At 46.5% G+C, this 12,675-nt stretch overlaps 1 protein-coding gene across 2 annotated transcripts in view; it reads right to left on the bottom strand.

The window, feature by feature from the left end:
• Wipi1 (WD repeat domain, phosphoinositide interacting 1) overlaps positions 1 to 12,675 on the bottom strand; it is a 33,880-nt gene that overhangs the window by 15,303 nt on the left and 5,902 nt on the right. For both annotated transcript variants that reach the window (XM_042665443.1, XM_042665442.1), the window contains exons 3-5: positions 10,433 to 10,602; positions 6,795 to 6,891; positions 48 to 145 (exon numbers count right to left, since the gene is read on the bottom strand). In XM_042665443.1, the coding sequence (XP_042521377.1) occupies positions 48 to 145; positions 6,795 to 6,891; positions 10,433 to 10,602 (365 nt within the window). The remainder of the gene's footprint in view (positions 1 to 47; positions 146 to 6,794; positions 6,892 to 10,432; positions 10,603 to 12,675) is intronic.

Raw genomic sequence — 12,675 nt, 5'->3', positions numbered from 1 at the left:
AGCAGGCCTTCCTTAACCCCAGGGTTAAGGCAGGAGGACCCACTTACCAGGGAGTTCCCATCATAAAGCACAATCTCGCCTGTTGTCTGGCTTCCAGGATAGGCCAGGTAAGAATTGGAATGGTTGATAGAGAGGGCACACAGACCTGGAAAAGAACAAAGGCGGTGAAGACCATGTCCAAGGGAAGGGTGCCCGGAAAGAGTACTACTAGAGTGCCACCTACTGGTGAGGGGAGGAACGGCGTGGCAGCATTTCCTTTCTGTTGGGTTACTTGAAGAATTTCAATAAAGCAGTCACTGAGTGAATCCTGGCCATGTCCTTTCCGATCAAAATGGAGAAAATTAAAAATGGTCTGGTCTCCTTCACACTTTCATCCCGGGGCTCTAAAACAACATCGATTCGTTTTCCAATTCCCATTACCTTCTAGGGGTACAGGAAAATGTACTCCTAACTGAACTAGAATTTCCGACCAGGAAAGGCATGTGTGTGCTAGACTGTGGGTGACTGACCTTATACAGCTGCCAAGGAAGCTCAGGCTAGAGGGGGAAGGAAGCGTGAACACCCTGCTTCGATAAGGAAATGGTATCTGCAGAGGTGAACGGCCACTGTATCTGCATCTGAGTTAAGACTTCCAGCCCGGTCTTTGAAGCAAACAAAGTACACAGGATATTTGGGACTGAAGATGCTTTGACCTCCTCTAGAAATGCAAACAGGGCCAAGCCACTGAGGTCACTTGAGCCATTTTAATTTACCAGGAGACTCAAGGAAGTGGGAGGGATGGTCCCTACAGCATTTAAGTAAAGATTTTTCACAATAATTTAGATTACGAGGATCATATGCCATAGCAGCGAATTAAAAGAATCCCACATGATTAAAGTATTGCTAAAATAGGAACTTTGAGAAGATTATGCAAGGGAGACTTAATTTGGAAAAAACAAAATAAAAGGCCAGGGCAGGTGCCTCATGCCTGTAATCCTAGCTACTCAGGAGGCTGCGATCAGAGGATCAAGGTTCAAAGTCAGCTCTGGTGTAAACATCTTTGAGACTCTTAGCTCCAATTAACTACCAAAAAGTGGTTCAAGAGGTAGAATACTAGCCATGAGCAAAACAGCTCGGCGCCCAGGCCTTGAGTTCAAGGCCCAGGATTGGCACACACATACCAAAAAAGGTGACTGATACCTTTGTTACAAGTTAGTATGTGAAGTGTTTTTTGTTTTTTTTGTTTTGTTTTTCATGCTAGTACTGGGACTTGAATTCAGGGCCTGGGTGCTGTCCCTTAGCTTTTTCACTCAAAGGTGGCACCCTAACACTTTCAGTTTTTTGTTTTTGTTTTTGTTTTTGTTTTTGGGTGGTTAATTGGAGATAAGAGTCTCATGGCCTTTCCTGTCCAGGCTGGCTTCAAACCATGATCCTCAGATCTCAGCCTCCTGAGTAGCTAGGATTACAGGCATGGGCCACTAGTACCCAGCTGAAGTGTTGTTGTTGTTGTTGTTTTAAATAAAAGTATAAGGAAAACTTTACATTAGGCCAAAAAGTTCCTCACCTCTGCGAGGGAGAGAAAAGAGAGAAAAACAAACTGAATGATAAGAGCTGGAAGTAGATCTTGTTTCCTGCCCTGGCTTTGCTGAGCATACAGCCCGGCCTGCGTTCTTATCGCCTGTCACACACAATGTGAGCACTGGCATTCTTCACTGAGGCTCTGGCCTGCTGTAACCCCTTGCCTGTACAAGGTCACTCTGGCCCTGGCTTTAGAAGAGGCCACTTGTACCTTCCCAGTTTTGCTCTGAGTTCTCTAACGCCCAGTCCCATCCAAGTTCATTCAATCCACATGGAATTCCAAGGAGAGCAAGGCAGGCATAAAGGCATGCTGGCCCTGGAGAACTCAGGAGATGGCAGGGGCTTGCCCAAGGGTTCCTGTAGGAGCAGTAGCAGAGAAGTTGAGAGTGCATGAGCCAGTTATGGTAACTCACTCCTGCAATTCCAGTTACTCAGGAAGCAGAGGTAGGGAGATCAAGGTCTGAAATGAACCCCAGACAAAAGCTCAAGATCCTATCTGAATAAACAAATTAAGTACACTGGAATCCTCCCATGTATATGCTCATATGTGTTTGTAATCTAGATCTAACTTCCATATATGAGAGAAATATGCAACATTTGACTCCTTTAGCCTAACTTACTTTACTTAACAATTTGTTTTGCTCTCTCAACTTAATAAACCAAACATGAAAAAGGCTGGGAGTATGGCTCGAGTGGTAGAGCACCTGCTTAGCCAGCTCCAGGCCTTGAATTCTGAATAAAAAAGGGAATGTATTTGGATTTGAGGCTAGTTGAGATCTTACAGATGCGGAAGGTAATTACTAAGGATTTCTGAGTGCTTAGGTTTGAAAAGAGCAGTGCTAAACCTAGAGACAACTACCACATCTCACCCAATAGCATGGCTACAGTAAGAAGGGCAGATTACCAATCTTGGCAGAGATTGGTGACCTGTCTACTGCCAGAGGCAATGGAAATGGGACACTGCTTTGGAAGGCAGTCTGACACTTCTTCAAAAGTTAAACATGGTGTGGGGCGCTGGTGGCTGTAAATGTAACTTCTCAGAAGACTGAGATCTGAGGATCGCAGTTTGAAGCCAGCCTAGGCAGTAAAGTCCATGAGACTTATCTCTAATGAACCACTAAAAAGTTGAAGTGGAGTTGGGGTTCAAGTGGTAAAGCACTAGTCTTGAGCAAGAAACTATGGGACAGTGCCTGGACCCTGAGTTCAAACCCAAGTTACCAGCACACACACACACACACACACACACAGAGGCGTAGCTCAGTGGTACAGTGTGTGCTTAACCTACACAAGGTCCAGTCTGTACTAGGCACCACATCTATGAACTGTTTTCCAGTTTCTAAAAACAGGAGAACTCCATGTGATTGTGAAAAATCATCATTTGCTGAAAGGAGACCTGCTGAAGAATAAACCATAGCTCTGTCCCATGATCCTGTTGCTGCATGATCTAGAACCTTCCCTCTACGCCTTCGATAGGGGAGTGCCCGTCACCCTCGGCTCCACAGCTGGCCTGACTGTCCCGGAGATCTCCACCCTTGGCTGCCCAGGGCACATGCACACACTGCTGCGCTGTCAGGAAATTCACCCTGAGCCCCGACTGGTCACACCAAAGGAAGCAGCCTGCAATCTTTGACCCAACGGGAACATGCAAGACACAGCGGTGGTGATAGAAGGAAGGAAATTTACAGCCACATTCAATACAGAGCTTGAAGCGCAAGGGGAACTCCGTGGATCTAACGGACGTCTAGCGTTCACTATGTTGAGACCTGCTTCTCAGCATTTACCCGCGAAAGCCAGGGAAGCAAGCCATTTTGTTTCCCTACGTCTCCAGAAAGGAACTCTTAACATCAAGAGCTAGGGTTTCCGTTTGACATTTTGAGTCAGAAAATAAACGAAGAGAAAAAGTACAGACAAGGAGTGTCTTGCCTCGGGGAATTTTAGGCTCCTGGTTTTGACAGCTTAGGTTGGGGAGGTGGGGGGGGGGGGGAAGAAGCAACCACATCACGGGAGCTCTGATTTGAGTGGGGTCTGATGGTGTGTGTGGACATGGGGACCCACGCTGGCTCACTCACAGGTGACCTTGGCTAACCTCCCCGTGCAAGTCTTGGGGAGGAAAATGATCACCTCATTTGCCTGCTGCAGGAAGCAAACTCAGTAGCAGCTGGGGTGATAATTATAGAGGATTTGGAAAAGTAGTGGGGGCTATGGTCCCCAAGAACATCGGCAGTCTAAAGCGATACACTGCGGTCAACCTGACCCTGACCCTTGCAAAGGAAATGCTCGGTATATTCTTAGATCCTTTTATAATGTTTATCTGAGGCTTAGTACTTGGACTTGAACTCAGGTTCCTGCGTGCTGTCTCTTAGCTTTTTTCACTCAAGGCAAATGTTTTCTCACTTGACACACAGCCCCACTTCCAGCTTTAGCTGGTTAATTGGAGGTAAGAGTCTCATGGACTTTGCTGCCTGCCCTGGATTTGAACCAAGATCCTTACATCTCAACCTCCTGAGTAGTTAGGATTATAGGTGTGAGACACCAGCACCTAGCTCTATTTCTTTTCTTTCTTTTCTTTTTATTTTGTTTTGACAGTCCTGGGGCTTGAACTCAGGGCCTGGGCACTGTCCCTGCGTTTCTTTTTGCTCAAGGCTAACACTCTACCACTTGAACCACAGTGCCACTTCTGGCTCTTTCTGTTTATGTGGTATTGAGGAATCGAACCCAGGGCTTCATGCATGATAGGCAAGCACTCTACCACTAAGCCACATTCCCAGCCCTCTATTTTTTTTTTCTTATGATAAAAATTAGTCCCTTTTGTGTGGAACATAGCCTGGCACTTCGCAACCTTATTTTCTTCCAGGTTCCCATCTCACTGTAAAGATCAAGGCAGCCAGTGAGTTTTCTAGGCTGAAGCGGAACTAACTATAGTCGTACGCCCAGTAACGTGTTTTGGTGGATGATGGACCACGGGTGCCACCTAGGAGTGCCACCTCGGGGGTGGCCCATGCTCGACTGTCTAGCTTTGTGTATGGACAAACTATGAGGTTCACGCAATGATGAGATCACCTGACAGTGAGCTTCCTCAGAGCTCTTCCCTGTCCATCAGAGACACGGGACTTTAATGCAGGATTAAAAATAAGCAGGTGGAGGGCAGGGAGCGTGCCTCAGTGCTTACAGGTCATCTGGTGTGAAAGCTCAAGTGCAAGGTAGGTATAAGGCAGGAAATTCCCCTCTTCAGAGAAAATGAGAGCAAACTTTGAGCAAGTCACAGCTCGGGCCCATCCCTGTGGGAGCTCTGCTTCACTCAGACACGCCCCATCCCGTCAACGCCCATTTCCCTCCCTTCCACGGTCCACACTCACAAGCACACCCCCATTCCACCCCTGTTCCAGGCAGCCAGGCCTTGGGTCTCATATTGGCCTAGAATGGACAGGCTCAGGGAACTGCGGCCATCTTGGTTTGGAGTTGAGCAGCTGACATAGCTGAACCTGTGGGCGCCCCCTGGTGCCCATTTTCAACAAATGCTTGTTCAGATTAGGTTTTTGTTTTTCTCCCCTAGGGTTTTTAAATTAATTTTATTTATTTTCTGTTTATGTGGTACCCAGGAATCGAACCCAGGTCCTCATGTATGCTGTTAAGATTGTTTAAACCCCTCATTTCTAAAAACAAACACAAACTTAACCACCATAAATGGTTTCCTTCTGAGAAAAACGCTTCCAAGTCATTACCTCAGAGACTTTTATAGTGGCCTCGAGGTGACCAGGTGGCCAGTGTAGCTCGGTGGTAGCGCTTAGCATGTGCGAGACTCTAGATCACTGAGATGTATCAGGAATGGTTACCGCGCAGTGGGTCCTGCAATGGCCACTTTTAGAAACATCACCCCGTTTAATGCTTAGTGAAGCTATGATATATCTGTCACTGTCTTATGCTATGAATGAAGAAAGCGGGGGCGTAAAAAGTTCACGTCATTAAGGTAGACACCTGGTTGAGGATGGTCACATGGAAGTCAAGCCCTGGGAGAAAACTGCAGTGCACGGCAACAGGTGACTGGCCTTATCTAGAATACAACTTATAAACATTAACTTGCATTATTCCGTATGACTGCTCTCATGTGATGATACCTTGACCCACCCCTCCCACACCCCTCCCCCCAGTAAAGAGATTCCTTCTGGTTCACTCTTAGTGCAGTGAGTTCATAAAAAGATCATCACCTAGTCAGGTGCTGGTGGCTCACGCCAGCAGTCCTACATACTCCCAAGACTGAGATCTGAGGATCACAGTTAGAAGCCAGCCCAGGCAGGAAAGTCCATGAGACTCTTATCTCCAATTAACCACCAGAAAACCAGAAATGGCACTGTGGCTCAAAGTGGTAGAGTCTAGCCTGGCGCCTAAACAGCTCAGGGACAGCACCTAGGCCCTGAGCTCACAACTCCATGCCTGACAAAAGTAAACAAAATAAAATAAGAAAGGGTTATCATCTGCTATTTCTTTTCTCTTTTATTGGAAGTACTAGGGTTTGAACTCAGGGCTTCATACTCACTCAGCTGGCATTCTACTACTTGAGTCATGCCTGCCGCCAGCTTTTTGCCAGTTATTTTGGAAATGGAGTCTTGTGAACTTTTCTGCTCAAGCTGGCTTTGAACTTTCCATCCTTAAGGATCTCAGCCTCCTGAGTGGGTAGGGATGATAGGCTTGACCCACTCAAACTATTTCCATTCTTAAATACCAAAGAGATTCAAACAGTATCAAATCCTGAGACTTTAGTCAACATCTCATATCCTAGCTAATATCACCCAAGTCAAGAGATTTCTTTGTAATGGAATAAAACCCAATCCTTGTGCTTGGTGTGTAGACATACCAAGTCAAAACCTGCTTCTAATTATCATACCTACTCCATAACGAACAACCACAAAAAAGTGTTGGGGGCAAATAGCTTTTAACACCGGGCTCCCAGGGACTCCCACACGTCTACCTTACTTACACAGCTCAGCTCCTTGGCTGTCCCAGATCCCAGGAAAAGGTGCAGCTCATGGGCTGCAGAGCAGGCCACACCAGCCTCCTAAAAGCCTAACTACACAGTGGGCATATGCCAGCACTCAACTTCAAGGTCAATACCATCAAGACCAACACCACTAGGGTTTTCAGTCTAGCTGGAAAAAAATAGCTTGACAAAGAATGCGAATGTCTGGACTTGGGGGAGGGAGAGGAGGGGTGCAGGGATTGGTTCTGTGATTGGAGTTTACCTGTTGGGTTAGGAGGAATATCCAGGAGGGTCTTCAACAGCTTCATATCTTTAATGTTGTGGATATAAATGGATTCCTCCAAGCAGACCAGCAGCCTCTGTAATCACATAGACTCATCAGCCTCAGAGTGCTTGAAAAGGGACCACAAATCCAACCCGCTTGTCTTTCATGAGTCCTAACGTGATTCTGTGCCTAAAGGAGAAAGAATGTTAATGATGCCTCTTGAAGATTATGTTTGTGTATGCACTCACACACACACATCATTATACACTCGAACAGAAGCTTAAAATAAAGATCTTAAAAATGTTTTTAGAAACATTTCCCCTCCCTTGCTCCTTCCCCTCCTTCTTTCTTCTTTTCCTCCCTTTTCCTTTCCTCTTCTTCTCTTTCCTTCTCCTTTATCCCCCCCTCCCTCTCTCCCTCCCTTCCTTCTTCCTCTCCCTTTTATTCACTTTCCCTCCCTCCCTCCCTGCCCCCCTTCCTCCCTCCCTTTCTTGTTCTTCCTCTTTCTCCTTTCCTTCACCTTCTCTTCCTTCTTTCCATTCTTGGAACTCCCTTCTTTCTAATCTCACCTGACAGGGTGCCTTTCAATGCTGATAAAAGGCCCCTTGCTCCCCAGTGTAAATTTCTTTGTACGCTTTGTATTGCCAAACCCTCGATGTTACCCTCTCCAAATACAGCTTGAGCATCCCGAAGCCAAAAGTCTCCAATGCTCTGGCAAAATGTGAGCATCCGTGCTCAGTAACTTTCAGATGGTGACTATCAGATCTGAGATGCTCAACTAGTGAAGCCTATGGAAATATTCCCAAATCTGCAGAACTCTGAAATCTGAACCAGTGTTGATAAAGAGGGCTGGCGAAGCCCCTCAGCCCCCACAGCACACCCTCCCCAGGGCTGAGTCCCACCCCCACCCCACCCCAGCACCTGTCTTGGTGCTCTCCCACCCCTGTGCTTCCAGGTAACTCACTGTCTACAGTGTAGTGTGGAACCCAGCACAAGTGCCAGTAGGCATTTATAGGGGGATGGCCCCAGCTTGGCTCTTTTCAGGTTACTGCTTCTCAGACTGTGTGTGCCAGATTTCCTGAACCAGTGAGCTCTGGACTTTTTTTTTTTTTGCAGGTCTTGGGGCTTGAACCCAGGGCCTGAGCACTGTCCCTGACTCTACCACTTGAGCCACAGCACCACTTCTGGCTTTTTCTGTTTATGTGGTACTGAGGAATCGAACCCAGGGTTTCATGCATGCTAGGCAAGCTCTCTACCATTGAGCCACCTTCCCAGCCTCCCTGGACTCTTCTGAGAATCTGGTTTGAAGCATCTTTACACAAGTGTCCCAGGAAATTACTATGCATACCAAGGTTTGGGAACCGCTGCTCTCAGGCCAGGCCAGGTACTTTGTGTGTATGGGTGGGTGTGGGTGGATGTGTGTGAGCGTGTGTGAGGCCAGGTACTGTTCTTCAGCTTTTCCCACTCAAAGCCAGCGCTCTACCCCTTGAGTTAACACACCTCTACTTCTGGCTTTTTTCTGGTTAAGTGGAGATTAAGAATATCACAAACTGGGCTAGGAAGGTGGCTCAGTGGTAGAATGCTTGCCTTGCATGCATGAGGCCCTGGGTTCGATTCCTCAGCACCACATAAACAGAAAAAGCCAGAAGTGGCGCTGTGGCTCAAGTGGTAGAGTACGTGCCTTGAGCTGAAGAGCTGAGAGACAGCGCCTAGGCCCAGAGTCCAGGTCCATGACTGGCAAAAAAAAAAAAAAAAGAATATCACAAACTTTCCTGCCTGACCTGGCTACGCATTGTGATCTTCCGATCTCAACTTCCTGAGTAGATACATGTGTAAGCCACTGGCACCTGGCTAGACCAGCTACTTTTGACTACCAGAATCATTTTTGGAAAGGAAGATACCTAAAAATATTACAAAAAGGTTAACTAACACTCCTCCACAGAAAACATGTTATCCTAGTAGGACTCCTCCCAGTTCAGAAAAAATGTAGAACACCCACTGTAGCCAGGTAGAAAAGAAAGTTCAAACACTTTTCTCTGTTTTAATTAAGAATCTGTGGCCACAGGTTGAGACTAGATGCTGAGAGGTGAACACAAACTTCTAACAGGATTTCAAAATGGAGGACAAATACATGATTTACACGATCATCTTCGTCTACACTTGTTTCTGTTCTTAGGTTTCAGACACCCCCTCGGTAGCCCCAAGACTGTGGGGCTCCCCCATATGCCTCCTGTGGGAAACTAGACTCCATCTAGCTTCTCTGATCTGATCCAAATCTGCCCTGGGGTCCTCTCAGCTGACTTTCTGGTCACCCCCCCCCATGCTGGCTGTAGCATCAAAAGTGACAGTTACAGAAAACACTGGGGGTGGGGGGTGTGGAGGTAACACCTTGGCTACCATGAGAGCTAGCTTGGGGGAAGGCCCCAGCCTGGACTCTGCTGTGTTAACAAGCACTCTACAATCCAGAACCCTCTCCAGACTTCAACTTGGCCAACTTTCATTCACTTTCACGTTGGCTTCGTATATTTTATAGGAAATCTCGCTTTTTAACCTATTAATGAAACATTATAGCATCTGGTCTTACAGGCTCCTATCGGATTAGACTGAAGTTGGAAAGCCATTAGTAGATGGTCAAAGAACAATGACAGTTTACATAGCTAAACACAGCTGGCTGATGGCCGTCCTCCGGCAAAACACCCTTCTGAGAATCCCACCAACTGAAGAGGATGCTCCCTGGCTCCCTTGTCATGCCTCCTGGGCAGATGGCTCTGTGGGCACTGCCGGACAGCTCCATCCCCATTACACACACACACACACACACAAAGAGGGCCTTTGGCTGCTGAGTTGCCTAGACCAAAATTACATCCCAATCCTAAAATTTCTAAGCAGAGCAAACTCCAAATCCTTTGGAGACCTGCTTCGAGTCATTTCCTTGGGAGAGGAAATGTTTCATGGTAGAGTTGTCAGATCTGCTCGCCATGGGCTTCTGCCTTCATTGTTGAGCAGTGTTGGGAGTGGGGGCCAAGCACCTGGAGTTAATGAGCATTCCCGGGGGAGGTTAACAGGCTCAGGCCCTTTAGTAACCCTTCCTTGTCCTATTTGCTAATGAAGAATACCTGAGAGGGAGAGAGAACTCACAAGGGGAAATCCAGCAGATACTCTGTGAGGGTTCTCATCTTTGTAGATTGATTTGATTAAGCAGTCTTAAAGGGTAATCAGGCGCTAGAATGCACACCACGCCTTCATATACTGACTACCAGCACAGGTCACACCTAGAACCAAGTCTGGAAGAAGCATTCCTCTTGTCTAAGGTTCCTCTGATGGTAGCTCAGAGGACAGGTCATCCCCAGAGCCAGGGTTCCAACCCATCCTTACTACCCCGGCAAGAGAAGGTGCCCCTGGCCAGTCGGTGTCCAACACTAGAAGAGAGAACATGAGCTGGCAGGCCACAGACGAGGAATCACAAAAGTAGGTACAGAGGGTAGATTATAACCACTCTCATGACACCAAACCTGTGTGTTACAATCCTCTGCAGCAGCTGATGCTTGCTTTCAAGACATTTGGGGTTTTTTTGGAAGACATTCTTCTTTCTCTAGCAGAAGCCCTGAGCTCTCGAGGGATGCAAGCCCACTCACCTGCCGGTTCAACCTTATGGACAGAATGTTGCTGGGGTAGCTGTAATTACAGATCTCGGTGCCTTTCTTGAAGTGATACACGTTCATCTGGCGTGGTTTTGTGTGGCTGACGACCACCACCAGGCTGCTGGAGAAGAGGCGCTCCACGATGTACACATCCGGGATTTCGTCTGCGGGCAGAGCAGTGGTGAGCTGCAGGGCGGGCCCCCTGGGAGGGAGGGAGCTCAGCCTCCACCACACTGTCCAGTTCACCAAGGGGCCTTCTAGCTGCACTCATTTACAATGACCCGCCCCCACCTTCACTGTCAAACTGGGAGCCGTCAGTCTCTCCTACACAGTACTCCTTTCCAAATAACCAGAGTAAAGAAACACTAGTGTCCAGGACACAAAGTCAGGATCTTCAGAGCCATGCTGGATGTGTGTTGTGTGTTGTGTGTGTGTGTGCACGCGCACGTGCGTGAGCGTGTGTGCATGTGTGCGTGTGTGTGTGGTCAGTAGCTTCAGAGCCATGCTGGATATGTGTGTGTGTGTGTGTGTGTGTGTGTGTGTGTGTTCAAATCAGCCCTCCAGCTCAAGGGCTCCACTGTTTGCCGAGGAAGAGGTAACATTGTAAAAGCAAAACAACACATACTTATTATCCTGACTTGCGTAACTGTAACCCCTCTGTACATTACCTTTATAATAACCATAAAGTTAAAAAGAAAAATCATTTAGAAGGGTTTTGTTTTTGGTTTTGTTTTTTTTGAGGTTTGTTTTTTTGGCCAGTGCTAGGGCTTGAACTCAGAGCCTGGAAACTGTCCCTGAGCTTCTTTTTGCTCAAAGCTAGTACATTACCACTGGAGCCACAGCGCCAATTTTGGCTTTTGCTGTTTATATGGTGCTGAGGAATCAAACCCAGGGCTTTGTGCATGCTAGGCAAGCTCCTACTGCTACACCACATTCCCCACCCCCCTTTAGAAGGTCTAAACAATTTAGCTTTACCCTTGCCTGTGAGAGATTTCATAGGAGTGATTTACTTCTTGGGGAGGCCCTGTACTGAGAACACTTCTTGTTTCACTAAAGGAATACCACTATGTGGGAGAAAACACACACACACACACACACAGAGTTATATCTGCGCCCTCTCCCCATCTGACTGTGCTTCTGGCCCTTTCTGGGATCCAATTCTGTTGAAAATAATCTGGATATAGGCAGTAAGGCCAGCATTGCAGGTAAATGCGCGAGCCTCCAGTGTGTGAACAGGTAAGACATCAATGTCTTCCTGAGACAGCCCATCCTGTCACATGCAGCCCTGGCATGCTCTTGGACTAGCTGTATAATGTACATAATAAGGCAGGCACACACCAAACTATTCACAAAAATGGAACAATAATAACAGCTTACAGCTCAATTATGAGCCCACAATATTATTTAACAAGTCACTTTATTTCCAGGAAGCCTGAAAGTTATCTATTCTTTCCCATTATAATAGCACAAATAATTTTACCTTGAGAAAAATCACAGTCACATTTCCAAGGCAAATTGTTTCTCATGTTCACTAGAAATACTTCGGTATCTTCAATATGGGTTATGTAAACAGGACAGTATTGATTTATTAAAATAAACCAACAGGCTGGGAATGTGGCCAAGTGGTAGAGTGCTTGCCTACCATGCATGAAGCCCTGGGTTCGATTCCCCAGTACCACATAAACAGAAAAAGCCAGAAGTGGAGCTGTGGCACAAGTGGTAAAGTACTAGTGTTGAGCAAAGAAGCTCAGGGACAGTGCCCAGGTTCTGAGTTCAAGCCCCAGGACTGGCAAAAAAAAAAATAATAATAAAATAAAATTAATTAAATACTTTCCTAACTGAATAAATGGTATCAAATAATGCTAGTAGTAGAAGAACAAAGAAGTCACAAGCAATCTTTTGGTTTGACATTTACACCAATTGATCACTGTGAACATAAATACATAGAAATAACATCAATGATACTATTTCAACCACAGGATTTCTTCATATGAAAAGAAAGCGCCACATAAGTTACTGCCCATTTTTAATTAGAGAGTCAGTGTGGTTTTTATGTGAGCAGAAACAATGACTTACATTCAAATATGAAGAGCACCAACTCCTTTAATGGTTAAGGGAGAGAAAAAGTAGAAGACTCAAGATTAAAGTCTAGGACTTGGGATGTGGCTCAGTGATGGAATATTTACCTAGCATGCTCAAGGCCTGGAATTTAATCTACACACACACACACACACCCC

The sequence above is a fragment of the Dipodomys spectabilis genome, unplaced genomic scaffold (assembly GCF_019054845.1).
Source record: "Dipodomys spectabilis isolate Male_0828 unplaced genomic scaffold, ASM1905484v1 ptg000329l, whole genome shotgun sequence".
Taxonomy (NCBI): Eukaryota; Metazoa; Chordata; class Mammalia; order Rodentia; family Heteromyidae; genus Dipodomys; species Dipodomys spectabilis.
This window is presented reverse-complemented; position numbering and strand designations above follow the sequence as displayed.